The 26,531-nt window shown below is 38.3% G+C and overlaps 6 protein-coding genes across 9 annotated transcripts; 5 read left to right on the top strand and 1 right to left on the bottom strand.

Moving 5' to 3' along the window:
* Positions 1-621: 621 nt before the first annotated feature.
* Positions 622-4,727, top strand: LOC145731937 (uncharacterized). Its single transcript, XM_081983930.1, has 13 exons — positions 622-1,042; positions 1,100-1,269; positions 1,324-1,465; positions 1,940-2,230; positions 2,287-2,371; positions 2,425-2,638; positions 2,682-2,705; positions 3,067-3,499; positions 3,552-3,721; positions 3,777-3,918; positions 4,009-4,299; positions 4,349-4,433; positions 4,485-4,727. The coding sequence occupies exons 1-13, from the start codon at positions 671-673 to the stop codon at positions 4,688-4,690; spliced, it is 2,625 nt and encodes an 874-aa protein (XP_081840056.1). The 5' UTR covers positions 622-670; the 3' UTR covers positions 4,691-4,727.
* A 78-nt stretch (positions 4,728-4,805) lies between these two features.
* LOC145731722 (uncharacterized) lies at positions 4,806-8,076 on the bottom strand. Of its 3 annotated transcripts, none has more exons than XM_081983634.1 (11): positions 7,917-8,076; positions 7,499-7,860; positions 7,256-7,433; positions 6,934-7,211; positions 6,747-6,879; positions 6,071-6,690; positions 5,773-6,007; positions 5,621-5,716; positions 5,428-5,568; positions 5,317-5,378; positions 4,806-5,063 (listed from the first exon to the last, which is right to left on the bottom strand). In XM_081983634.1, the coding sequence occupies exons 2-11, from the start codon at positions 7,828-7,830 to the stop codon at positions 5,048-5,050; spliced, it is 2,091 nt and encodes a 696-aa protein (XP_081839760.1). In that variant the 5' UTR covers positions 7,831-7,860; positions 7,917-8,076; the 3' UTR covers positions 4,806-5,047. The 3 variants fall into 3 exon arrangements, with proteins under 3 accessions (XP_081839760.1, XP_081839758.1, XP_081839759.1); XM_081983632.1 differs by having other exon boundaries at positions 5,773-6,019; positions 7,917-8,072; XM_081983633.1 differs by having other exon boundaries at positions 5,773-6,019; positions 6,934-7,202; positions 7,917-8,072.
* Positions 8,077-8,977: 901 nt separating this feature from the next.
* LOC145731731 (uncharacterized) lies at positions 8,978-9,918 on the top strand. The gene is made up of 2 exons (XM_081983647.1): positions 8,978-9,713; positions 9,774-9,918. Exons 1-2 carry the CDS (start codon positions 9,015-9,017, stop codon positions 9,870-9,872), a joined length of 798 nt encoding a protein of 265 aa, XP_081839773.1. The 5' UTR covers positions 8,978-9,014; the 3' UTR covers positions 9,873-9,918.
* LOC145731725 (heparanase-like) lies at positions 9,892-12,126 on the top strand. The gene is made up of 10 exons (XM_081983639.1): positions 9,892-10,031; positions 10,081-10,234; positions 10,287-10,420; positions 10,474-10,647; positions 10,849-11,074; positions 11,125-11,258; positions 11,311-11,489; positions 11,544-11,679; positions 11,742-11,853; positions 11,908-12,126. Exons 1-10 carry the CDS (start codon positions 10,016-10,018, stop codon positions 12,074-12,076), a joined length of 1,434 nt encoding a protein of 477 aa, XP_081839765.1. The 5' UTR covers positions 9,892-10,015; the 3' UTR covers positions 12,077-12,126.
* Positions 12,127-12,462: 336 nt separating this feature from the next.
* On the top strand, positions 12,463-15,109 carry LOC145731724 (heparanase-like). 2 transcript variants are annotated; one of them, XM_081983638.1, is made up of 10 exons: positions 12,463-12,618; positions 12,682-12,835; positions 12,888-13,021; positions 13,065-13,238; positions 13,783-14,008; positions 14,057-14,190; positions 14,247-14,425; positions 14,483-14,612; positions 14,674-14,785; positions 14,838-15,109. In XM_081983638.1, exons 1-10 carry the CDS (start codon positions 12,606-12,608, stop codon positions 14,998-15,000), a joined length of 1,419 nt encoding a protein of 472 aa, XP_081839764.1. In that variant the 5' UTR covers positions 12,463-12,605; the 3' UTR covers positions 15,001-15,109. The 2 variants fall into 2 exon arrangements, with proteins under 2 accessions (XP_081839764.1, XP_081839763.1); XM_081983637.1 differs by having other exon boundaries at positions 12,591-12,639.
* A 4,928-nt stretch (positions 15,110-20,037) lies between these two features.
* On the top strand, positions 20,038-26,366 carry LOC145731719 (putative RNA helicase armi). The gene is made up of 11 exons (XM_081983630.1): positions 20,038-20,345; positions 20,405-20,766; positions 21,704-22,275; positions 22,327-22,489; positions 22,540-22,711; positions 22,856-23,372; positions 23,425-23,648; positions 23,706-23,870; positions 25,182-25,621; positions 25,671-25,919; positions 25,973-26,366. The coding sequence occupies exons 1-11, from the start codon at positions 20,051-20,053 to the stop codon at positions 26,294-26,296; spliced, it is 3,483 nt and encodes a 1,160-aa protein (XP_081839756.1). The 5' UTR covers positions 20,038-20,050; the 3' UTR covers positions 26,297-26,366.
* The last annotated feature ends 165 nt before the right edge of the window (positions 26,367-26,531 follow it).

Genomic DNA, 26,531 nt, shown 5'->3' with positions numbered 1-26,531 from the left:
ATCTCTGCTACAATGATCTCTGACAATGGTTAATCTTGTAATTAGGTTTAATAAAAACTTGAACTTAATAATTGAACATTTTACTCTTACCATTTCACTCTTACCATAAACCTCCTTTGGTATCATCATAAAAACCCTCCTCTGTTAGCTTTGAAAATAAAATTTTCAAATAAAGAGATAAAATTATTTATTTATAATTTATAACAGTCACAAATTAGCTTGCCACGTGGTATCTTTCGGCTTGATATCAAAGATACTGCAGCAATTATTTAGGATTATCAGACTAAATAAGATTGTCTTCCCTTCCGTTAAAACTGACGCTTTTATTGACGAATAATCGATGGCTTACCTAACTGATGAGTCTACTATCTCATCCTAACTAATAAACCCATCGTTACACCTAAGAATTTACTTTAATACACTCTATTAACCGGCAATAATTATAGAAGACAGTGATAAGTTCCTAACAAAAACATCATATAGAAGCTGACAGATTTGATTAATTTTTCATTAATAATCCCCCATTTCAAATTTTGGGGTGTTGTTAGATTTGGAGATCTTAATGAAAAAATACGACCCTGATATCCAAAGTACGTGATCATTATTAAGTAAACTTCTCTCCTAAACTGCTCACTGTCTGGTAGATACTCTAGCAACATCACTAGACAAAATGTTTAAGTGGGTGCTAGTTGTGGTCCTCTTGGGACTTGCTACAGCTAAAGTGAGCTATCGCGGTTACAAAGTTTACAAAATCTTTCCAAAAGATGCTGCAGCAGTAAAAGCTTTGGTAGAATTGGATAACGCCGCTAATGAACTCTCCAGGTATCAATTCTGGCATGGAGCTACCAAAGTGGGTCAACAAGCTGAACTTATGGTCGCTCCCGAGTTGCAAGAACAATTTGTGGACATTCTCAGTCAGATCAATGCTGATGTGGAAATTATGATGAACGATGTACAGGACGTGATCGATAAGGAGAACCCTTGGGCCAGAACTGATGGACCTAATCCAGTTAACTGGACTGTGTACAACACTTTGGATGAGGTTTGTTAGGGTACCATTTAGTAGTAATATACCAGCAGTATCACATTTACAATACAGATTAATGAGTGGTTGGAAGCGTTGGCCGTGGAGTTTCCAGGAACTGTAGAGATTCTAAAACCTGGAAAATCACACTTGGGACGTGACATTGTAGGTATCAAGCTGGATTTTTCACCTGATGTTGAAAAGGAGGTGGTTTTCATGGAGTCAAACATACACGCCAGAGAATGGTCTGAAAGATCCTGAATTTTCAACGAGACATTTTAAACGAATATTGATTGTAGGATCACTTCAGCCACCACAACCTGGATTTTGGATCAGTTTCTACGCAGCGACGACTCGAATGTGACCAGCTTGGCTCAGAAATACACTTGGTATTTCTTCCCAGTGATGAATCCAGATGGATTTGCCTACAGCCATGAAGAGGTACGTTCTCATGCAACATCCTCAATTTTCGCGCGATTTCCGATTTTTTTTCACCCTATTTCTATCCTACATTATCTATTCCTCGTTCTCCTCCACCTAGCGTCCCTACCTAATTGGTTGCAGTCTTGAATTCCCTCATTTCATCGCCCGTCCTATTCCAAGATCTATACTTATTTGCATACAGAACTAACCATACTACTCACTTCCTCTGTCAATCTGTGCTAAGTACAAACCGTGAGCAACTGTCATAAAGCACTTTGCAGTTCTCCTTATTCTTTTGCCTAATTTCTAGAACCTCTCCGCTAAAGCTATTTTGCTCGTCCTCGTTTCTCCCTTCATATTTTCACTCTGACTTCTGTGTCACTTAGACCCCCTAGAACTCATACTCTCGTTGACTGTCCCCCTGCCTCTATCTTCGTCCATAAATTTACATTAAAACTTCTGGAACACTTTTCATGTGGAATAAAAAATTAGAACCGAATGTGGCGTAAAACCAGGACCCGTTACAACATTATCTGCTACGGTGCTGACCCCAACAGGAACTGGGGATACCAGTGGATGAACGGGGGCGCGTCTCAGAATCCCTGCTCTGACATCTACGCTGGTCCTGAACCCTTTTCTGAACCATCCGTTAAAGTGATGAAGGAATTTATTGAAGGCATCACTAGCAACATGGTGGCCTACTTGGACTTCCACTCTTTCTCACAGATGTTATTGCTACCTTTCGGACACACCACAGATCCTTTGGCTAACTACGCCGAAATGGTTGGTATTTGTTTTCCAGTTATTATGAATTAACTGGAACGTGTATCATTATGTAGATGGAGATTGCTGAAGTAGCAATGAGGGAACTGGAAGAGGTGCACGGTACTTCTTACGTCTGGGGAAATATTGCTGAAACTATCTGTAAGTCGTTTTCAGCTTAATATCCGAGTAAATGTAAATAAAATTGTTAACAGACATAGCCGCTGGAAGCAGCATGGACTGGGTAAAAGGAGTATTCAACATTCCCATAGCATACACTTATGAACTAAGAGACAAGGGTGATTACGGTTTTATTTTACCTGCTGATCAAATCATACCCAATGCCGAAGAGACTTTAGTTTCAGTTTTAGCTATCTTTAGAGAGTATGAAGCCCGTCATTCGTCAGTTGAAGAAGAGGACAGTAAATAGTAAATTGGAAATAAAAAAGAGGTTTCATTTATTGGTAATTAGTTTCAATTCACCTTCTTTGAATAAGTTAGTAATAACCAGCAAAATGTTACACTTAATCAACGAAAATTGCTGTTTGTATATTAAATACTAAATGCGTCAGATAGTCTAAATTTTATAACGGTCACAAATTATCTGGCCACAACACCTGGGCTTGTTTATTATCAGCAGTACTGCAGTAATTACTTGGGATTATATTATCATTGTATCTAGAAATAATATCACCCAGTGACAGCCACTGAAAAGACAGTGGCAAAAACAATATAGAACCAGACATATTAGAGCACAATTTTTTTCTTTAATAATTCCTTATCAAATTTATTGAAGGGACAATATTTAATTAGGACTTAACAAAAAATAAAACCTTGATAGGATTAAACCATTAAATAAGCAAACTCATCTTTGAATCCGCACATTGTCCACTTGCCTCATCACTAGACAAAATAATGTTTAAGTGGGTGCTGCTTGTAGCCCTATTATTAGGGTTTGCCACAGCCAAAGTGAACTACCGCAGTTACAAAGTCTACAAAATCTTTCCTAAAGACGATGACGCAGTAGAAGCTTTAGTGGACCTGGAAAATGCCTCCAACGATTTGTCCAGGTACCAATTCTGGCGTGGATCGACTAAAGTGGGTCAAGAAGCTGACCTTATGGTAGCTCCTGAACTGCAAGAACAGTTTGAAGATTTCTTAGCTGAGATCAATGCTGATGTAGAAATCATGATGGAAGATGTACAGGATGTGATTGATAAAGAGAATGCATGGGCCAGAAGTGATGGACCCAATCCGGTGAACTGGACTGTGTACAACACCTTGGATGAGGTTTGTTAAAGTATTAGTGAATACACAACTGTTTCATGTACTCATAATACAGATTAACGATTGGTTGCAAGCGTTGGCCGTGGAGTTTCCAGGAACTGTAGAGATTCTAAAACCTGGAAAATCACACTTGGGACGGGACATTGTAGGTATCAAGCTGGATTTTTCACCTGATGTTGAAAAGCAGGTGGTTTTCATGGAGTCAAACATTCACGCCAGAGAATGGTCAGGAAAATTCTGAACTTTCAACAAAACATTTTTTTAAGAATATTGATTTTAGGATCACTTCAGCCACCACAACCTGGATTTTGGATCAGTTTCTCCGCAGTGAAAACTCGAACGTAACCAGCTTGGCTCAGAAATACACGTGGTACTTCTTTCCAGTTATGAATCCAGATGGATTTGCCTACAGTCATGACGGGGTAAGTTTTTGTAGTATTCACTGATTTTGAAAAAGTTTACTAATAAAATAAATTAGTAATTTTGTATTAAAACTAACGTTCCAATAATAGGACAGAATGTGGCGTAAAACCAGAACCCGTTACAACATTATCTGCTACGGTGCTGACCCCAACAGGAACTGGGCGTACCAGTGGATGAATGGAGGTGCATCGCAGAACCCTTGCTCAAACATCTACGCAGGTCCTGAACCTTTTTCGGAACCATCCGTTAGAGTGATGAAGGAATTCATTGAAGGCATCACTGACAACATGGTGGCCTACTTGGACTTCCACTCTTTCTCTCAAATGTTATTGCTACCTTTTGGACACACCAGAGATCCCTTGGCTAACTACGACGAAATGGTTGGTATTTGCTTTCTAATAAGTATTATTTAAAGTTGTGGTTTTTTAGATGGAAATCTCTGGGATAGCAATGAGGGAGTTGGAAGCGGTTCACGGTACTTCTTACGTCTGGGGAAATATTGCTGAAATTATTTGTAAGTCTTTTTCAACTTAACCAAGTGATTATGAAATGAAACTTTTAACAGACATTGCTGCGGGAAGTAGCATGGATTGGGTCAAAGGAGTATTCAACGTTCCCATAGCAGTCACTTACGAATTAAGAGACAGGGGTCGATTTGGTTTTCTTTTACCTGCTGACCAGATAATACCCAATGCCGAAGAGACTTTAGTTTCAATTCTGGCAATTTTTAGAGAGTATGAGGCACGTCATCCAACAGGAATAGAACAGTGAAAAGTAAATTGTAAATAAAGTTGATTGCAAAAATGTTTTTCATTGTCTAATACTCTAAATAATAATAATAAGACCACAAGATGAGTTATGAGGCAAAGAACAACAAACAAACCTCCCATTTTACCCCTTTTATTTTATTTTGTTAACGTACAATAATTCAAATTTCTATGGTTAATTTACTCTAAGTACATAATTAACTTTCGTACAGTTAAACATACATACTACGACTTATCTAATCTACATAAACTGTTTAGTATACTATAGAATTTTAATTTCAATATTATAATACGTCTTATAAATTCACTCCATCAATCAGTCATATGGGGAAGCCTCCCCCTCTTTCTCCCATAAATCCATCTACTTGACTATCAATCTGAAAGGGCACAAAATTAAAGCGTCGAAATCAACCGTTCAATTGACAATTAGTGCAACTAAACAGCAGGTGTATAAGGCACAGTAGGTTAATGCTGCACATGATTATGACTCCAAAAGTGATATCAGCTAGTACTACCTTGGAACTACCAAATCTGGAGAGAAGGAGGGCAGCGTATAACAAAAAACACCTTTTGTGCCTTTCAGTCTTTAATATATTCGATCCGTTGATTACAGTGTGTGTGATAACTCACCTCAGTATTGAGTTGTTTTCATCCACTGGAGAGAACACTCCAGAAAGAGGACGCGGTTGTTGCTGTTAATTAAAAGTATTATTTTGTCACTACCTATAAAGTGTAAAGTACCTTGTCAGTTTGAGTGGCAGCGTTACTGGTGTGTTCCAAAAACTTGGAGTTATCCAAGGAAGTTTGAGTGCTTCTAGTTGCCAAATCCTCCACTTGTTGCCGTAAACTCACGACTGCTTTTTCCTTATCTTCCAGTTGACCCTTCAATTAATGTGATGAACAATTGCAAATATGATCCTATAAAAAGACTTACTTGCAGAAATAACACTTGCCTTCTCAAGTCAGCTAATTCTAGTTTAAATTCGTTACTGTTGTTGTTGCCTTCTCCTAACCTGCCTTCTGTCTCGGACTATTATATTACATATACAATTACTATTGATATGGTAAGGAAGGGAAACAACTTACATCGTTCAAAACTCTCTTCAAAGTCAGCAGCATTGTTTTAATGGAGATGATATCCTGCTGCACTGCAGAGTGATTGGATTTAGTCAGCAGTAAGGTTTCAGAAGCAGGATCATACGCCATTGAGTGGTATCCAAAAGTGTTAAAGTTTATTTTGGGGCTTCTACAATCTGGCGAACCCCTTCTGCTCGGCTTGTTTCTACTTGGAGAAGCCACGCTAGCGTTGGACAGAGAGTTCCTTGGAGTGGAGCTGTACTAAAACATTAAATCCCTTGAACTCAACCTGCTGATTCGATATTACCTCTTTAGGAAGTTATTTCTTCTGACTGGAAACGGCGACTGTTCGACGTCATTATCAAAATCAAGCATCAAATCCTCGCTCCCAATGCTTTCACACGCAGACAAACTCTCCAAACTCCCCATTAAATTGGAGTTTCTCAGTCTGGGTTTTCTACACGGACTAATCGAACGACGTCGGTGAGTATCTTCGAACACCAACTCTGGCTGGTCAGCAATTTCATCATCAATGAGAAAGTCCTCCTTGTTGTCATCGGACAAAGACAAAGAGAGCGAAACATGGACTGGAGATCCAGACGGTGATGGTGTGGGTTTTTCGTTTATTTCTTTAGAATCAGAGTTGTCTTTCTTTTTTGGTAGATCGACTTCTCCGTCGGAAGAGCTGAACAGACTTTCTACTGGTGACAGAATCTCGTCGTCCAGCAAACCTGATGTATTGTTGTTGGTGGCTACTGCGGTAAATTTAGGGTCTTCTTCGGAGAGGGTCAAGTGCATACTCTCCTTCAAACTGTCAATCATGTCCAAAGACCCACGTGGAACTAGTTTGTTATCTGGAGGAGAAGAATGTTTGGGACTCAAGTTTAGGCTGATGTCTTCTGCCATGGCTTCGCCACCACTTATCATCTAAAAAAAATTCCAAAATTGCTTTATTCAAGTTGGAAGATATTGTTTTAACTTACCCAGTCTTGTTCAGTACTTCCTTGAGGACTTCCACAATCAGCCAAAAAACCCTTAGACTTCAGATAGTTTCCAGGAGAGCAACTTTGCAAGAACCTGTTTCTGTTATCCCTTGTCTCCTTCACTTTATGAGAGCTGTGGAAAGCAATATTTTAATATAAAAATTATCACAGTGATGTAGCAACTCACTCAAAGACTGAAGGTAGCTCAGGTAATGGTGGGGGTGAGTAAGCGCCACTAAAACTATCACTGTTCTGCAGTCGGTCCAATACACTCACATCCTCACGGTTGACCTCCAAGTCACCAGGTGTGAGGTTGACTGAGGCCTCCTCGTGCTTCCTCCATATTCGAGCCGAACGTTTGTTGTTGTTTGCTATAGTTTTGGCGGTTTTTGTTTCGATCACCCGTACTGGTTCTGGTTGTGGCAGTCTGGTGGTTTGAAGGGTAAATCTACCAGGCTGCAAACCCTAAATGAAGTCAATTGATATCCGTTAAAAATTGGATTACTTACATGGTGTGTTGTTTTGTTGTCAGTTTTGCTAATTTCGGAAGATTCAATCAACTGAGTTCGGGTTATTATTGTGACGTTTCTGGTCAACGTTCTGCAGAGCGCTGGTTCGGTTTCGGGACTGTTGGAGTTTCTGTCGTTCAGTCTAGGGGTGTTTTGGTGACTGTTATAAGTTGTCATTCTGTAAGAAACGCCCCAATTAACTACATTTTACATACACTTTTGTTTTTAAATCAGTGTAAATACCTTGTTGGAGTTTTTGGTGTAATACTGACAGCCGGCTTTTGTGTGTTTCCTTTGATACCCTCCGTCTCCTTGTTGCCATTAGGGTCCCAAGCTACTGCCGCTCCACCAGCTGTCATAGGGGTGGGTCGTTTTTTAAACCCAAACGACATGGCAACTCCTTTGGTTGTGGTGGCTTTTTGGTGTGCTTTTTTGCCGCCTCCTTCAGCCATCGGATACACCTTATTGTGGTCTTCTTTTTTTGTTAAATCACTCTTTTTCTTCTTGTTTCTAGACAAGATCTTCTTAACGCTCAACTTGCCTGACTTAGCGTCGTTCGAGTTGCATTGCCCCATTAATTCGTCTAGACTTTTCGGCTCCAGTACCTGAAACTTGTTGTATATGAAAGGCTTACGGAAGCTATGGTCAATTCAAAACTTACCAGCAACAATCTCACACCAACTTTGGGAAATACTCGGGCACATAATGTAATTATCCGGTTTTTACAAGAGACACGACACTACGCGTTTGGTAAATTTCTTTTCGTGAAGAAAACATCGGCAGGACACTCCGCGCACACGATCGATGTCCTGGCAGATCAATAAAGCAAAAAGACGGCGTCGCGACGTCCTGGACGACGCGACACTAGGAAAACCAATGTCAATGTCGAGTGCGTCATTGGAAATTTTGGCTTTTTGCCAAATAATTCTTAAGTTGTAAAACTACGCATACCAAATTCATCGCGCCTAGAAGATCTTGCAAAAATCTTTCTTTTTTTGAGTGATCAGAGAAAGAAAATAAGGAAGACACATTTGAAAGGTTCTAGAACTAAACATTACAATAACATGAAAAACTCTGCTTTTTTGGTAACTAGCATACATCAAAATTTATCAAAATCTCTTAAAAAATATGTCAAGAAGATGAAGAACCTGGGAATAGGATTTTTTCTTCAAACTATTAAACTCCACAAAATATACGTACAGAATCATTTTACTATAAAATTAATCACGTAACCCCTGTGAAGTTAAAGTTAAACGTAAGATTCTAGTTCAATTGTCTGGTCTCTTTCTATGCATATATAAACCAGTTTACTACTTTAAAATGATCAAAGAATACTCCCTTTCTGTCGTAAAATTGGCTTAAATAACGCTGTAAGCCTTTTTACTGTCTTGGAAGTATCAATAAATAATGTTTTAAACAACTAAATATAGTTAGAAGCATTCCTACTGTCTTCACACTCAGAAATGATAGTATAGTATAGGAAACCTTCTTTTATTGTCTTCAGATAGTCAAAATTGAGGTTGTAAGCATATTAAGAAGAGAAATGCCACCAGGAATGTTTCCTGTGCTTCTTTTACACAAAAACACAAATGAGCTGTTTCAATTTGGTCCAGAACATAAAAAAAGTTGATTGAATACTTTATTACCACCCCTTGTAAATCAGAAATCAAATAACCTTGTAACCAGTAAACAGATAAGTTACAGATAACACTTTGACCTTTCAAGTTACAGACAAAGTAGTTTCAAATTTGTTTAAGCCATGAAGACATTAAAAGCTACAGCTATCCTCCTGGTGGTGGTTTTAACGGCTACAGAAACTCTACAGGCTTGCAGCTCGACTGTAGCTCTAACCACTTGCACATGGGACACTAATTTACCTCTTCGATTGAACAGCTACAAGCCTTACCTTACAATTTCAAGAGGTAACCTGGATCGTATCCCTTCCAGAGCTTTTACACTACTACCAGAAGTAACCATTCTTCGACTTAGTGGCAACAAAATCAAAACAGTGGAACCAGAATCATTTAAAGGTTTGAACTTAAAGCAACTTTACTTGAACGACAACCAGTTGTCTCAAGTGGGGAGAAGCGACTTCAAAGAGTTGGACAGCTTGGAGAAATTGGACTTAAGCCTTAACAAAATTACCACCATTGATGCTAAAGCATTCGAGAAGTTAAGCCACTTGGTGGAGTTGAATTTAGCATTCAACTCGCTGACGAAGGTGCCAACTGCTGTAAATTCTCTAGTAAGTTTAAAAGTTTTAAGGTTGGACAACAACCAGATTGCTACTGTGAGTGCTGGTGACTTTGCCCGTTTAAGTCATCTAGAGCAGTTGCTACTAAACGATAACAAAATCAGTAGAATTGAATCTGGAGGTTTTGAAGGCTTAACCAGTTTGAAACAAATTGACTTACGCTCAAACTATTTAACCGAACTTAACGTTCAAGAGCTTAAAACAGTAAGAAGCTTAAAATCGATCAATTTAGGCATCAATAACTTTAAGTGTACAACATTACAGACTTTAGTAGATGAGTTTAAAAAGAGTAACATTGAAGTTGTGAAGGGTTTCAACAGAAATCAAAGTTATGTGAATGGAATTCGATGTCAGGTGGTGTAGATAAGTAGCGGAAGTATGAATTGGAAATTAAACATATTTTAAAGTGCATTGTTGTTTTTTTACTAATGCTTTATCTTATCTGTGATTTAATTATCCTGTATAAATAGTAGACAGTTTGCAAGAGTTGGCATATTGTCAATAAGATGGCGGCAATTGATGGTAAGTGTGTCCAAACAAAAATAAACTTTTCCTTAATATTTGCTTTTAGTTTTAATCTTGTTGGCTTTGGTGCCTTTGGCGCACTGCCTCACTTTCACTCTAAACCCATCTGATCCACTGCTTTTTGAGGTAAACGAAAAATTCCTCAGTGTAGCTCTGGATTGCAGCAACATCGAAGGGAGATTCTCCGATTTCAATTTAACGTTAGCGACTTAACTTTCTTTTACAACTTTTTTTCAATGAAAAAACTTTCAGGGATCCCTATCTCACCAAGCTGGTGAATCATTTGGCTCCCATGTATTTTAGAGTAGGTGGCACCTATGCTGATCGTATAGTTTTTTCCCAAAGCGAAAACGTCGGTCTTGGAGAGTCGGATATAACTTTTTTAGGTAAGTTACAACAATTTCAACATTATCTGGTGGTAAAACATTAATGTTTCTAGCTTCCGATTACTTGAAAGTGCACCAGTTTACACAAAATGCTGGGGTCAGACTGATTTTTGATTTAAACTCTCTACTGAGAAACGAGGATGGTAGTTGGAACTCTGAAAATGCTGAAGAAATGATCAAGTTTTCTAGTGATAATGGATTGGAACTGGATTGGGAGTTAGGAAACGGTAGGTATGCATATTTGTTAGTGCGAGTAATTTCTAATTTAAGAAATATCTCTATAATATCTATCTAATCTATAAGTCTAGTCTATACTCCTTGTACTCCTTTGTGTATTATCTGTCAGCTGTATGATATTTTAAAGTATTTCCTGTGTAAGAACCACTACAGTTTTTATTATGATTTTCTACTAATTACAATAAACGTAGAACCGGATCTCTACAGCAGCATCTACAGCACTTCTGTAGACGCCTCTCAGCTGGCTGAAGACTATCACAGTTTACGCACCATTCTCAACAAATATGAGATATATCAATCGTCTTTTCTGATTGGAAATGACATGTTTGATGTTGGTGGCAGTGAGAGTAATCAAAATTACTTGGGGACTTTCCTTCGAGGAGCTGCAGATGTTGTAGACGCCGTGACATGGCATCAGTAAGAGTTACTCCTAGTTTTGTGATCTTATAACATCAATGTGGTTGTAGATATTACTTCGCCGGAAGGGACGCCACTGAAGAACTTTTCCTCAGCCCCAGCACTTTTAACTATCTCGCTCAAAGAGCTAATGTGGTAAAAAAGGTTGTGGCGGAGAATGGAAAGGGCAATAAAATCTGGATGGGTAAGTATTTACTCATCAGAACAATAAAACGAGTAACACTGACAAAAAACAGGAGAAACTTCTTCAGCCTACAATGGCGGGGCCGCCAACATGTCCAATCGATTCATTGGAACTTTCTTGTGGCTGGACAAGTTGGGCTTGGGAGCCACCCTGGGTATTGACGCCATTATCAGGCAAACCATATTTCACGACAACTATGCCCTTATTGATAATGACTACATACCCAATCCAGTAAGCTTGAAATTCGCAAAAATAACTATAAACTCAATCATATGATGTTTGCAGGACTGGTGGGTGAGCGTGCTGTACAAGAAACTTGTAGGAACCAAGGTTTTGGAACTATCTAACGATGGTACCACAGACAATACTGTCAGATTGTATGCTCATTGTGCCAAGACACAAGGAAGTAATAATGTGGTTGGTAAGTTAGTCCAATCCTACTCAACCTAAATTATAAAAAAGTCGTTTGATTGGTTGTTCTAGTATTTGGTTTCAATGCGGCCAGTGAAGCTACTAGAGTAACTTTGTCTGGATTTAAATCTGATAGCAACGTGCAATCTTACGAGGTGACACCAGAAACTGATTTGTATTCTCAGTAAGTTTGAACCTTTTTCTTATTGACTGAAATAATCTAAGTGGCTTTATTTAGGTATGTTAAACTTAACGGAGAAGTGCTGGAAGTGTCTATTGATGGAGAACTGCCTGATATAACCGCAAAAACCATAGAGAACACAGGAAGTTTTATTTTGCCCGGATATTCCCTCCAGTTTTGGGTGTTTCAAGATACCGATATTGAAATTTGTTCTAGTACTTTGTAAATTTTTGATGTTTAGATTAATATAAAACAAAGTGTTTGTTTTTTATTGTGCTTTTTTGTTTTTTATTTAATCTATTACTCTATAAATTCCCATAACAATAACATACCACAACTCATACCATAGTTTTTTCTAAATGGTCAAATATTAAAAGTTTATAGTATAAAAAGCCATCTGCAACTTTTGTGGGTTGGTTCTGGAAAAACGTATCAATACATCCTTCATTTCCATTCTAATGACATTGTTTTTCAATAATTGAGTTGCTATGTATTGATTAATATACATAAACATACACATAACATGTAAAGTGTTAATAAGTGTTTGATACGAGTGGGAAATTTTAAGTGCATCAACCACTAAGCATATGACACACAAATGAATAGTTAATAAACATTCTCCTAGAGTAGTGTGTTGTTGTTCTCTGTGTAAACACGATTTTAAACAAGTATTTTATCTAATCTTGTACGAGCAAGCAATAGTTATTCAATAAATAAATTGTAAACACTTTGCTAAAGTCTTTAAACTTAACAAAATGGCTAAAGTTGGTAAGCTGCTTGTGAGAAATGGTAATCCATAAAATATATTACTATTAAATAACTTTTTTTCAGTTTTTCTTTTCTTGATTTTGGTGCCTTTGGTGCACTGTCTGACTTTCACAGTAAATCCGCAAGATCCACAGCTTTTTGAAGTGAACGAAAGGTTCTTAAGCGTAGCCTTGGACAGTAGCAGCATTGACAATAGATTTTCCGAGTTCAACTTAACGTCAGTAGCTTATTAATTTTTTACCAAATATAGCTGATATAACAGTTTTCAGAAATCCGTACTTAAATAAATTGGTAGCGCATTTGACTCCCATGTACTTTAGAATTGGTGGTACTTACGCCGATCGTATAGTTTTTACTGAAACCGATGGAGTTGGTCTACGAGAGTCTGATATGACATTCTTTGGTGAGTTTTGAAGTTTTGGGGAATTTCCTCATGGTGTGTTTAGCATCAGATTATTTGAAAGTGTACCAGTTTACTCAAAACGCTGGCGTTAGGCTGCTCTACGACTTGAACTCTTTACTCAGAAATGAGGATGGTAGTTGGAACTCAGAAAATGCAGAGGAAATGATCAAATTTTCTAATGATAATCACATGGAACTGGATTGGGAATTGGGAAACGGTAGGTTACTTATTGTTTTCTTTTCAAACAAGCCTGTTATTTTTAATTAAGTTAAGACAAGTAACAATTTGTGCACAAATGTGGGGAAATTGCGTGAAAGTATTTATAATATTGTTATTGAAATTTTGGTTTATTTAGGGTGAGACTATGTAAGTACTATTATAAAAACAACATAAAAGCAAACCAGACTATGTGTTGTATAGTCAGTGATATACAGAGAAGAAACCCTGAAATATTCACAGTGATGGTGAAACTGAAGTTTAGATTGTGATTGTAGAAAAGCAGTTTGTCAAAAACTTAATCAAAAACTCCTGTACTATTTAAATTGATGAAGGGTAGGAGTTTTCAAATCACATCATACATTCACTTTATTCTTGCTTTAACGTGATATTCGTGTATTATTGCAATTTTTTATTCTGAATTGCTTTCGTTTCCTTTTTGTTTGTTCTTTTCGTGTGTTTCGAAATGTAATTCAATTTTAAATGCAAAAATCTAAACTAAAGCTTTTTGCAACTTAGTTAAACATTGATTGATTTACAAACAGAACCGGATCTCTACACCTACATCTACAGCACTACTGTAGACGCCTCTCAACTGGCAGAAGACTACCACTCTTTGCGCTCCATTCTCAATAAATACGAAGCCTATCAATCTTCTCATTTAGTTGGGATTGACATGTTTGATGTTGGTGGCAGTCAAACCAACCAAGATTACTTGGAAACTTTTCTACAAGGAGCTGCTGATGTTGTGGATGCTGTTACCTGGCATCAGTAGGTTTGATTATTTTTTCTCTAATTTTTATGGCATTAAGAGTGTAGATACTACTTTGCTGGAAGAGACGCTACTGAAGAGATATTCCTCAGTCCAAGCACTTTCAACTACCTAGCTCAAAGAATTAATGTTGTTAATAATGTTGTGGCAAAGTCAGGACAGAACAACAAAGTGTGGATGGGTTTGTTTCAGTTACTTACTAATTTTAAGACTTTATAAGGAAATAATTTAAAACAGGGGAGACTTCTTCAGCTTACAATGGGGGAGCGGCTAACATGTCCGACCGATTCATTGCAACCTTTTTGTGGCTGGACAAATTAGGATTGGGGGCTACACTAGGAATGGATGTTATTATTAGACAAACCATATTCGATGGCAATTATGGTCTCCTTGACGAGAATTACATTCCCAATCCTGTAAAGATATTACCTCTGTCCTCAAATGAAATTTAAATACAATTAATTTTTGCACAGGACTGGTGGGTCAGCGTGTTGTATAAGAAACTTGTAGGAACCAAAGTATTGTCATTGTCCAACGATGGTACAACCAACAATACTATCAGATTGTATGCACACTGTTCCAAGACAACAAACAATATTGTTGGTGAGTAGCTTGACAATTACCAACAGCCATAAAACTTGTTGTAATAATTATTATTGTGCAGTATTTGGTTTCAACTTGGAGGAAGAAACTGCCACAGTGACGCTCAGTGGATTTGAAGCTAGCAGCAAGGTGCAAGCTTATGAGCTGACTGCAGAAAATGATTTGTACTCTCAGTAAGTTTTGACGCAAGTTACTCAATACTTGCAAAATGATGCATAATTATAGAAATGTGAAACTGAATGGAATTGTGCTGACAGTGTCCAGTGATGGAGAACTACCTGACTTAAAGGCTAAATCAATAGAAAATACAGGGAGTTTTACCTTGCCCGGATACGCCATTGAGTTCTGGGTGTTTGAAGATACTAATGTTGAAGTTTGCACTAGTTAAAAGCCTAGAAACTGTTACTTGTATGAGATAGATTTCTTATTGTATACAAACATGAATAAATATTCAGATTTAATGTTTTAATTCAACAGTAAAATGAAACAAGTCGAAATGCTCCTTTGTTTCGGTGAGAGGCAGTCAAAAGCCTTGACCAAATCACAGAATAGGGCCCCAGCAAAAAAGACTTCTAATATCAAAAAATGATACAATAGTGGATTTAATATGAATTTGTGATTAAGACGTCATTCTCAGTTTGTTTGATTTTCAGTATACCCTGCAGTGCAGAGACACCTGATATTTTATTTGGCTTCACTTTGCAACCGTTACATACCGCTTCCATGTTCTCAAATCAGTTCATTGGTTATAACCTAACCTTCTAAAACTAACCTAACCTAACTTTTACAATGTCAACAAAACAAGATGTTTATAAACTATTGTGGCGACACTGTCAGCAGTGTCAGCCGGCAAGAAGCAAAAAGAAGAATAGGACGCAAGGACCTGACTTCAGGGCGATGACGAGACACTTTAACTCAGGATTACAACACAAGATGGACGATTCTTGCTCAATGCTTACGTTTTTCGATCTCAATCATTTTCTAGTTAGTTCCTACAAAAATCTGTTATATTTGATTCTACATTGAATTCGAAGGGATTCAATAAAGTGGAGTGTTAAGTTGGTGAAGATTATTATTTTCCTTCTCCTTCTATGACACCCTTCATTGGTGACCCCGACACAAAAGAATCTACAAGCCAGAGTCAGACTTACTTTTTGGACGTTCTAGAACGCTGAACCATTCGAAAACTCACAACTCTCGCACCACAATGGCTACGGAACAACAAGGTACTTCATCATCTCTATCACCTTCAGTTGCAGCACCAGCTCCTACCCACATGGTAGAGAGAGTATCCTTAAAAGTACCACCTTTTTGGCCAAACGAACCGGCACTATGGTTTGCTCAGTTAGACAGTCAGTTTGCTATTAGTGGTATTGTGAATGACAACACCAAATATAATATTGTTGTGGCTAACCTAGACTTTAACCAAGTCCAACTCGTGCGTGACTTAATAGCACAACCTCCTACTGCCAATCAATATGGAACTATTAAGCAGGAACTCATACAGAGACTATCCGCTTCTCAACACCAAAAAATCCACCAGCTTCTTCAACAGGAAGAAATGGGTGATCGAAAGCCATCCGAGTACCTCAGGAAGCTGCAGAGTTTAGCACCAACTTCCCTTCCAGAGGACTTTCTCAGAACATTATGGACTGGAAGACTTCCCCAGCAGATTCAGACAATTCTAACCACTCAGGAAGGTATGTCACTAGACAACTTAGCCAAATTAGCTGACAAAATTCATGAGGTATGTACACCATCTTTAGCTTGTACAGTTTCTAGTGTAGATTCTGATATACACAAACAATTGGCTGAAATTGTTAAGCGTCTGGACAGATTGGAGACCAAAAGTTGTTGTCATAGACAACCACGCTCCAGATCTAGGACATCAGAGAGAACGACAACCAACAGGGCCTCGAACCAAAGTACTCTTTGCTATTATCATTCCAGATTCGGTGATAAAGCAAAAAAATGTAATAGCCCATGTTCTTTCACTATCTCGGAAAACTCAAGGGGGGAGAACCAGTAGCGGCGGGTTTTCTACCCTCCTCAAACCCGCGCCGCTTATTTGTGACTGACAATTCATCAAAAATTCGTTTTTTAGTGGACACCGGCGCCGAGGTTTCCATTTTTCCATACACTTTGCTTAAAGAAAGGCGTCCTCGCTCCAATTACCAGCTTTTGGCAGCCAACAACTCAGAAATTTCGACCTACGGACAGCGTACTTTCACCTTGGACTTTGGACTTCGCAGAAGCTTTCGTTGGACATTTCTTGTGGCCGATGTTTCACATCCAATTTTGGGAATCGACTTTTTATCTTTTTACAACATTATTGTAGATAGCAGAAAGCTCGCAATCTTTGACAGGACAACTGGCCTATCAACCATTGGAAATAATGCCAATTCTTACGGTCCTTTCATTCAAACTATGATTGTCCTTACAGAGTACCACAAACTTCTCAAAAATTTTCCATCACTTACCCAGCCACGCAACCAACACTCCAAAGCCAAACACAACACTGTTCATACCATTATAACTACCCCTGGCCCACCTGCATCAGCTCGCCCTAGACGTTTGGCACCTGACAGACTTGTCATCGCCAAAGAGGAGTTTCAATCCATGTTGGAACAAGGAATCATCCGCCCATCAAAAAGTAGCTGGTCCTCACCTTTGCATCTTGTTCCCAAAAAGGACACTTCTTGGAGACCGTGTGGAGACTATCGAGCTCTTAATGCTCGTACCGTTCACGATTCTTATCCGATCCCCAACATCAAGGACTTTACTCATGGATTGGCCAACAAGAAACTATTTTCCACCCTGGATTTGGTTCGCGCTTACAATCAAATACCGATTGCTGCTGATGATATACATAAGACTGCAGTGACAACACCGTTTGGTCTGTACGAATTTGTGTACATGTCCTTCGGGCTCAGAAACGCTGCTCAAACATTTCAGAGGTTTATGGATGAAATTTTCCGTGACTTGGATTTCTGTTTTGTCTACATTGACGACATCCTTGTTGCCTCTGAGTCAGCCGATCAACATTTAGAACATTTACGTATGGTATTCGAACGTTTATGCCAATATGGAATTTTAATAAATTCGTCAAAATGTGTTTTTGGCCAAAATAAAGTTCTTTTCTTAGGTCATGAAGTTTCGGCAGAGGGCATCAAACCAACAGACGAGAAGTTTTCTGCTATACGGAATTTTACCAAGCCCAACAACACTCAGCAACTTCGACGGTTTCTTGGGATGTTAAATTTCTACCGTTCATTCATTCCCAAGGCTGCTGAGCTTCAAGCACCATTACATGACTTACTTAAAGGTAAGCAGAAAAAACAGCAACCAATAACTTGGACTGATGTTGCAGTGAAGGCATTTGAGAGCTGTAAGGAAATCCTCGCTGAAGCCACCTTTTTGTCACATCCCTTACCTTCTGCTCAACTCATTCTGTCTACAGATGCGTCGGATTTTGCTGTAGGAGCCTCCTTACAACAAAAGAACAATGATCAACTTCAACCATTGGCTTTTTTCTCTCAGAAGTTAAATACTGCTCAGGCTAAGTATAGTGCTTATGACAGAGAACTGTTCGCCATTTATGCTGCTATTAAACACTTTCGATTCATGTTAGAAGGCCGCAGATTTACTGTTTTTACTGACCACAAACCAATCACTTTTGCTTTCTATCAAAAAAGTGACAAGTGCACTCCTAGACAGTTTCGATATTTAGATTTCATTGCACAATTTACCACTGACATTCGCCATGTTCAAGGTTCAGACAACATAGTAGCAGACTACCTTTCCAGACCTGAAATCTCGAGTATTGAAGATATTCAGATTAATTACCAAGCAATAGCTGCAGATCAGACTGACGACGCAGAACTAAACCAGCTGCTTACTGACTCCAGTTTAAATCTTCAACAGATTCAAATCCCAGGCACTGATGTTCAACTTTACTGTGATGTTTTTGAAAATAAATTTCGTCCTTATATCCCAGAAAAACATCGACTTAGTATTTTCAGAAAGCTTCATGGAATTTCTCACCCCGGTGTTAAGGCAACCATCAAGCTTCTGACCAGTCGTTTCGTATGGAGAAACATCAAGAAAGAAGTAGCCCTTTGGAGTAGGCAATGCCTCAACTGTCAACGCTCCAAAATCAACCGACATACTAAGACAGCTCACCAGAAAATTTCTATGCCTGACTACAGATTTGACCATGTCCACATCGACATAGTTGGACCATTGCCATCGTCCAGTGATTTTCGTTATGTGTTAACAATGATGGATCGTTTCACTAGATGGCCCGAAGCAGTTCCAATTAAAGACATGTCAGCAACCACCATTGCATCCACCTTTATTTCTACTTGGATATCGCGTTTTGGTGTACCCAGCAAGATTACTTCGGATAGAGGGAGACAATTTGAATCAAGCTTGTTCAAAGAACTTTCCAGATTCTTGGGTATTCTGCACATCAAAACAACATCATATCATCCTCAAGCAAATGGTTTTATTGAACGTTTTCATAGGACCCTTAAAGCAAGCCTCATTGCAGCCAAGTCGGATCGTTGGACTGAAGTTTTACCAATAACCTTATTGGGTCTTCGAAACATTTTCAAAGAGGACATTGATTGTTCACCAGCTGAGCTTGTTTATGGAACCACTCTTAAACTACCAGGAGAATTTCTAAATTCATCCACTGAACCAGCCAACGAAAATGAGTTGGTCAGCAAACTCAGAGCAACAATGTTAGAACTTCAACCTAGACCAGCATCTGATCATAGCAAGATTAAAACTTTTATCTCCAAGGACCTTTCAAGTTGTTCCCATGTTTTTGTGCGAAATAATGCAGTAAAACCACCTTTGACAGCGCCTTACTCTGGACCCCATCGTGTTATCTCCAGAAGTGACAAGTTCTTCAAGATTGACCTTGGCAATCGTAGTGACAACATCACAATAGACCGCCTAAAGCCCGCCTATCTGCCAGATGATTTCCAGATCCAGTCCGAACATTCGTATGCGCGCCTTGAAGAAGTTCGAAAATCTCCCGCAACGTTGCCAGCTAAGACAAGGAAAACAGTTCGTTTCGCGACTTTGTCGCTGGACGGGGGGTACTGTGGCGACACTGTCAGCAGTGTCAGCCGGCAAGAAGCAAAAAGAAGAATAGGACGCAAGGACCTGACTTCAGGGCGATGACGAGACACTTTAACTCAGGATTACAACACAAGATGGACGATTCTTGCTCAATGCTTACGTTTTTCGATCTCAATCATTTTCTAGTTAGTTCCTACAAAAATCTGTTATATTTGATTCTACATTGAATTCGAAGGGATTCAATAAAGTGGAGTGTTAAGTTGGTGAAGATTATTATTTTCCTTCTCCTTCTATGACACCCTTCACTATAAACTAAATTATTATTTCCTATAAAGTAAAATAACACAATGTTAAGCTACGTTTTATCATTTTTCCGTTCTCCGGAAGTTGAATTATCTTTAGAGGATGCTACCAGTATATTAACAGTAACCCAAGAGCAGGAAACTCAAACACTAGAAGAAGATACTAAACCAGTAACTGGATTCAAAAGCGAATACAACTTTGCTACTAAAATTGGTGATATAACCGGAACCAACGGTTCGGCTTTTATCATTGACTCTCTGTATGAATTCACTCCTGAAGATGAGCTCCTAAAGTTCCAAATTGGAGACAGAGTCTCCTACCAAAAACTAGTGTCTGAAGGTACTAAATTCCTCAATTAGAGTTACTAACTAAAACCTAACTAAACTATACACATACAGGCAAAATTGAAATCTACAATGTTATTGTAATAAACCACAATGACTGGGATGTGGAACTCCAAAGAGACTCCATAGCATCAACTAGGGTAATGGTGTGTAAAGTTGACAAAAGGGAGAGAAGATACTTGTATCTGACTCCTGGCGATATTAAAGTAAACTTAGACAAGGTGTCAATTGAATACCTACCCCAAGTTGGTGACTGGTTGGAAATTGAAGTAAACTATGAAGTAAATGAGCATGCTATCGATTTGAGTGGGGATGTTATTGAGGTGCTGAAATTAGCACCTGTGAGGCCACACATTGAATCTGGAAAAATCACTTCTTGGGATTCTGCAGAGTACTGTGGAACTATAAATAAAAAGGTAAGTAATTTTAATTATGATTGTTTTTGTAAGTTGACATCATCATCTCTGTTGACTCAATCTTAGGTGTTTTCTAAATTTTTTTAATGCTGAGAAAGGTCATTTTATTATTATAACTTATCAATATTTCAAAAATGTTCTTTCAGGAGTCTACAATACAGCAAATGATTTATGATTTAATATAAAATATTTATCACTTAACCTAACCAACCGACAAAAATGTATATAATCACACCTCATACTGCTTATTTTTGTCATTTTTTTTTTGGTTTTCAATAAAAAACAATTTTTACCTCTAGATTAGGACTGTTATTCTGTACTAGGTACAGTATTTTAATTAGTTCTAGTGGTTTTAGATTAATATCTACAAGTGGATAATTCCAGTGATACAAGGTGTTAAATACTGTTTTTACGTTTTCAATTTTTGTATTTCTTCAAAATTTGACTAATTACTGAAAGTCTGATTTAAATTTTATTTTAAAATCTAGAGGGTGTCCCTTGTAATGTACTCAGTGTAAGCCTAGTTCTAAAATAACTGCCACTAAACACTAAAATAAGAAAAAACAATTTAAAATACTGTGACAAAGACTTAAGAGTTAATATTTTTTTCTACCACAATACATTTGTTTTGTTGTGATTTTGTAATAGACAATTTTTAAATTAATTTTATTCCCAATTAGGTTTTTGTACATTAGTCTAGATTCTTTTAAATTGGGAAGTCATCTTTAGAGACATTTGTTGTCTTTTTGAGGCTCCAAGATGGTCTCAGACCTGCTTAAACCCCTAATTCATTAAAAGTTTCCTTTTCAGTCTACTATAAACATCTGCCTAATAATTTCTAAATTGATTTTATTCTTTATTTTATCTATCTTCTATGCATAAAAGTCATTAGGTACAGTGCTAGAACTGTTGTGTGAATCCACACTTTTTGTTTAAGATATTCTTCAATAAAGACTCCTTAAGCTGCGGATATGTACCTGCAGTAGGTGACCAAGCTGTAGCTGAAATTATCGAATCAGACCAAGGAACTTGCCGTTGGCGAGCATTGAAAGTCCTTCCTGAAGTGGTTAGTTTTAAATTTAAAACATTAAGTTTGAATACAAAAGTCGAAGAAAACCACCCAGGCTTGGACGTATCTGACTGTCACCTGCAATTCGACAAGCTGGGAGAAGTGAAAAATTTCACTCTGTGTTTGAGCAATAAGTCCAACCAAAATTTCGAGTTTGTTGCTGTTAAATATCTTCAATACTCGCAAGTGTCGATTGCCAAAGATTTTACGGAATCTCAATTAATATTACCGGGGGATGTTTTAAAATTAGAGTTAAGCTGCAGCCCTAGAACTATGGGGACATCAAATGAGTTTCTGGAACTGGTTTTTAATGGGTTTTCCGTGGGAAAGTGTGTGAATATTAGTGTTTCTCCAAGCGTTAATGGTTTTGATTACTATCAAAAACCCAAACATAGTATAAACTACCAAAATGCCTGCAATGGAAACAAACAAGTTGTTAGGTAGGTTCTCGTTTTGGTAGTATATGATTAAACTACTGATGAAATGTGTAGGGGTCAAAAGCAGGGAAACCCAAGGTTTCAAGCAGTCCGATTACCTGATTACCCAGTACCAAAAAGGCTTCTTGACCTAGTTTTGAAATACCCAGATGAGCGAGATAAATTCAATTTAATTGAGGAACTAAAAGTGGCTAAACGAAGTTTATTTACCAATCTGGTAAATCTATTGATTGCACAAGCAAACAGGATTTAAACAACCTCTTTTAGACTTCCATGAATTATGAAGAAAAGTTTCACACCCTTCTTCATTTGGACGAAATATCCGGTTTACTGCATATCAGGCAGTACGACCAGGATCGCACTTGTTTTATACCAAATAGAGAATTTCTCATGTTGGAAGTTGAAAATTTAGCTGAAAGACGACCCAGTATAGTGTTAGGTGAGTTTGTTTTGTTTGCTTGTAGTCTTACTATTAAGTGGTATTACATAATCTTATACACGGTAAACGTAGCTGTCCAAAAGATACCAAATTGTTATTCACGTTATTTTACTTTGATTTTCGCCATAATAATATATTTTTCAGGAGATAGAATCATGGCAAGCGACCCTTTAGGTCAAAGCAACGAAGAGTATGAAGGAAACGTATTCAAAGTGGGCTCCAAACACGTTTACCTGAAATTCTCTTGTATGTTTCATGGCATGTACAGGGGTGAAGACTATTCAGTCCGAGTCATTCCAGGTCGGTCCGCCTATAAAAGACAGCATCACGCTGTCTATTTAGTGGCTAGAAACTTGGGAAAAGAGTGGTTGTTTCCCACTAAAGTGGTGGAGAAGCCCCCTCAAGTTAATTTCGTGTACAGTCCGTACAAATCTAAAGTTTTGAGTAGTCCTGTAGAACGTGTTACGAGTCCAGACTCGCCCAGGCAACTCACGGCTCCTGAACTAATTAAGAAAGCTCGAGAAGCAAAACGAAAGGCTGAACGAGAGAGATTAAATCGCAGCAAGCAGGAAGACAGTGACGGTTCAATTTCTAGTATTGATAGCAGTTCAGTGAGTTCGGAGGTTGAAAACTCGGAAACAAAGGCACTCAAATTGGATTGGTACACTTGAACTCACCGGATAACTTTGTAAAGTTATAAAATCACTTTTTAGGTACAACACTAAATTGAATTGCAAGCAAAAGGACGCGGTGGTTAACATACTCAAAGGGGTAGCAAAGCCTCTACCTTACGTGATTTTTGGACCTCCCGGCACAGGCAAAACTGTCACTGTTATAGAGAGTATTCTGCAAATTGTCCGCATGATTCCTGGCTGTCGCGTTTTAGTGGCGGCTCCTTCAAACAGCGCAGCTGATTTGATTGCCCTACGACTAATCGGTAAAGTAGGCCTAAAATGTAATCGTAGAAGTGTGTTTGAGGTGTTTTATATTTTAGATTCTGGGGTTCTGAAACCGGGACAGTTGGTGCGCTTAGTTTCTGTCAATTATGCGCTCAGCGAAAACATTCCTCCTGCGCTGGTTCCTTACTGCGCTACTGGTAGTACCGCTAAGGAAGGTACTGGCGATGAGATGAGTTTGACACGAAACGGCATGGCTTTGGGTAAGTGTTTTAAATGCAGTTTGTTAAGTTGCATGAAACTTTTAGTTGTTTATTTTGGTGTGCGGTGCATTTATTAATACTTTGTTTTTAACAGTAAAACTGTATTTTGATCTTAATTTATTACTATGATGGAATGTTAAGACTCTCGGGACTGGGTATTTCCAAAGATTTCCTTTCTTGAACCGTTGGATGACACAATTCTAGTGATTTGTCTAATAATTGCGAAATGATGTCATCGAAACTGTCTTGTGCGTGTTAATTTTTGATTAATCCATTCTTTCAAATAAAAACTACAAAAAATAGATCCTAGGGATGCTAAGTTATTTTATAAATGGAGAAATAACTAAACCTAAAACAAAACTAACTTAACTACTGTACTACAGTAACTCTTCCATTCAGAAACTAACAGGGTAATTGTTTGGCGCTCAATGTTTACATACATGACTACTACTACTACTAAATGAATAGATCGGATACCAGAAACGTTTTTGTAGATATATGAACTATTGTCTATATTAGCTTAATTACTTACTGTCTCTGACACGTTTACGGAATTAGTCCAAGAAACCAAACGTCTAAAGATTACGTGGCGTGTCGCACTATGGCTCCTACTTCAGGTTTTCTGGACGCCGCTCACATCATCGGGGTATCAGTATTGTTTTGAACAGCAACAATTAGCTTAGTCTCTAACTCTTCAAAGATGAAATCTGTTGGACAGCTTTGCAGCGTTCCCAACTAGTTTGCTTAAGCAGCAACAAATGTTTCCAATTGGTAGCGGATTGAGACTGCTCAATGTAGATTACACCTTCTTTAGCATTAGTCCTCGAACAACGAATGACAGGGCGAAAATTATCGTATTTCTGGCTAGCTTTTTACACAAGGTAAATCAACTGTTAAGTTGCTATTCTTCTATCAGTCCGCAACTTTAGCTTCGCAAGAAAATCAGATATAATGTCTGACAATTCTCTATCCTCTACCTGAATATCCCTCGCATCCGTTATAAATTTGCGCAAAAAAGAAAAAGAAAATAAATCTTAAAAACAATTTTTAAGACAGGAAGACTTGAATATTTTGCTCGTTTATTGTTTTGAAGCCTGGCTATAGGAGGCCAGACCTAACTTCAATAATTTTGTGGTAATCGACCGTTTTTTTTGTAGAATTAGAGCTTCTGATAAGCCACTCAAACTGTAATAAAAACTATAATTGTCAACATAATATTCATAATGATTTGTCATTTAAAATCATACATATCTCATCTTTTTATCACAGTGGCTTATCAGCTATACTTTGATTACTATATTTTCCCATCAGACTGTAGCAGATCAGTATTAGGACGCCATAAAATCACCGTATCCACGTGCTCATCTACGGGAGTATTACATTCTATGGGTTTTCCCAGAGGCCACTTTTCTCACATATTTGTCGACGAAGCGGGCCAAGCCTCCGAGCCAGAGGTAATGATTCCCGTTTCTTTTCTCGACAAATACGATGGTCAGATCGTGTTGGCCGGGGATCCAATGCAATTGGGTCCAGTAGTAATATCGCGCGTGGCATCAGATTGTGGACTCAACGAATCGTTTCTGGAACGTTTAATCGGGAGATTTCCTTACGTGAGAGACCCCGACGGGTTTCCGGAAAGTGAGGGTTATGACCCCCGTCTGGTCACCAAACTGCTGTACAATTACCGCAGTTTGAAACCAATTTTAAACCTCTTTAGTTCAATGTTTTATCACGGGGAGTTAATTGCAACGGTGAGTTTTTTACGAGTTTAGGAGGTCGAAGACTGCTATGGTGTCGTAGATCTCAGATATAGATAGCCAAGAGGCTCGGATTCTTAATGTAATGAAAGAGATTTTACCGTCTACCACCACTGGAGTAGTTCCTGCTGTGGTGTTTCACGGTGTGAACGGGGAAAACTTCCAAACCGCCGACTCACCATCTTGGTACAATCCTCACGAGGCCGCCCAAGTATTTTATTACGTTAACGAGTGCCTGAGATTAGGTCTTAAGTCTGAAAATATCGGAATTATTACTCCTTACACCAAACAGGTATTTATTTTACTCTACTTAAACTGCACGGAAAAACTAAAACCCAAAAACAGGTGCGTGAAATTCGACAGCTACTGCGAGAGGCTGAATTTGATCTTCCTAAAGTGGGAACAGTAGAAGATTTTCAAGGACGAGAATTTGACGTAGTACTGCTGTCAACAGTAAGATCGTCCAGTCACCAGGTTGCTTCCGATTTGCAACACAGTCTCGGTTTCGTCTCCAGTCCACGTAGGCTTAACGTTGCCATATCTCGCCCCAAAGTATTGCTTGTAATTATCGGCAATCCTGCTCTGTTGTGTCACGATGTTCATTGGCGTACCGTAATACAGTATTGTATGGAGCACGGAGCTTATACTGGCTGTGCTTTCAGTTCCTAGTGTGTCTTTACAGATTTGACGTTATGTGATGTGAAATGCATACAAATAAAATACACTTTTTTTTAAAAAATGGTTTATTTGGATTTGTTTTCAATAATTTACAGCATTTTATTTTACGAATAGAACATAAGTTTGTTTTAGCTAATAGTTATATACAGAGTGTCAAGAAAATGGAAGGGACACATACGGGAATCTCAAAACGACGGTAAAGGAGACAAAATTATTCGGACTTTTA

This window comes from Ips typographus, linkage group LG7 (genome assembly GCF_016097725.1).
Source record: "Ips typographus isolate SLU linkage group LG7, UJ_Ityp_2.0, whole genome shotgun sequence".
NCBI classification, from domain to species: Eukaryota; Metazoa; Arthropoda; class Insecta; order Coleoptera; family Curculionidae; genus Ips; species Ips typographus.
Note: the sequence above shows the minus strand (reverse complement) of the source record. Positions and strands in the feature narration are given on the sequence as shown.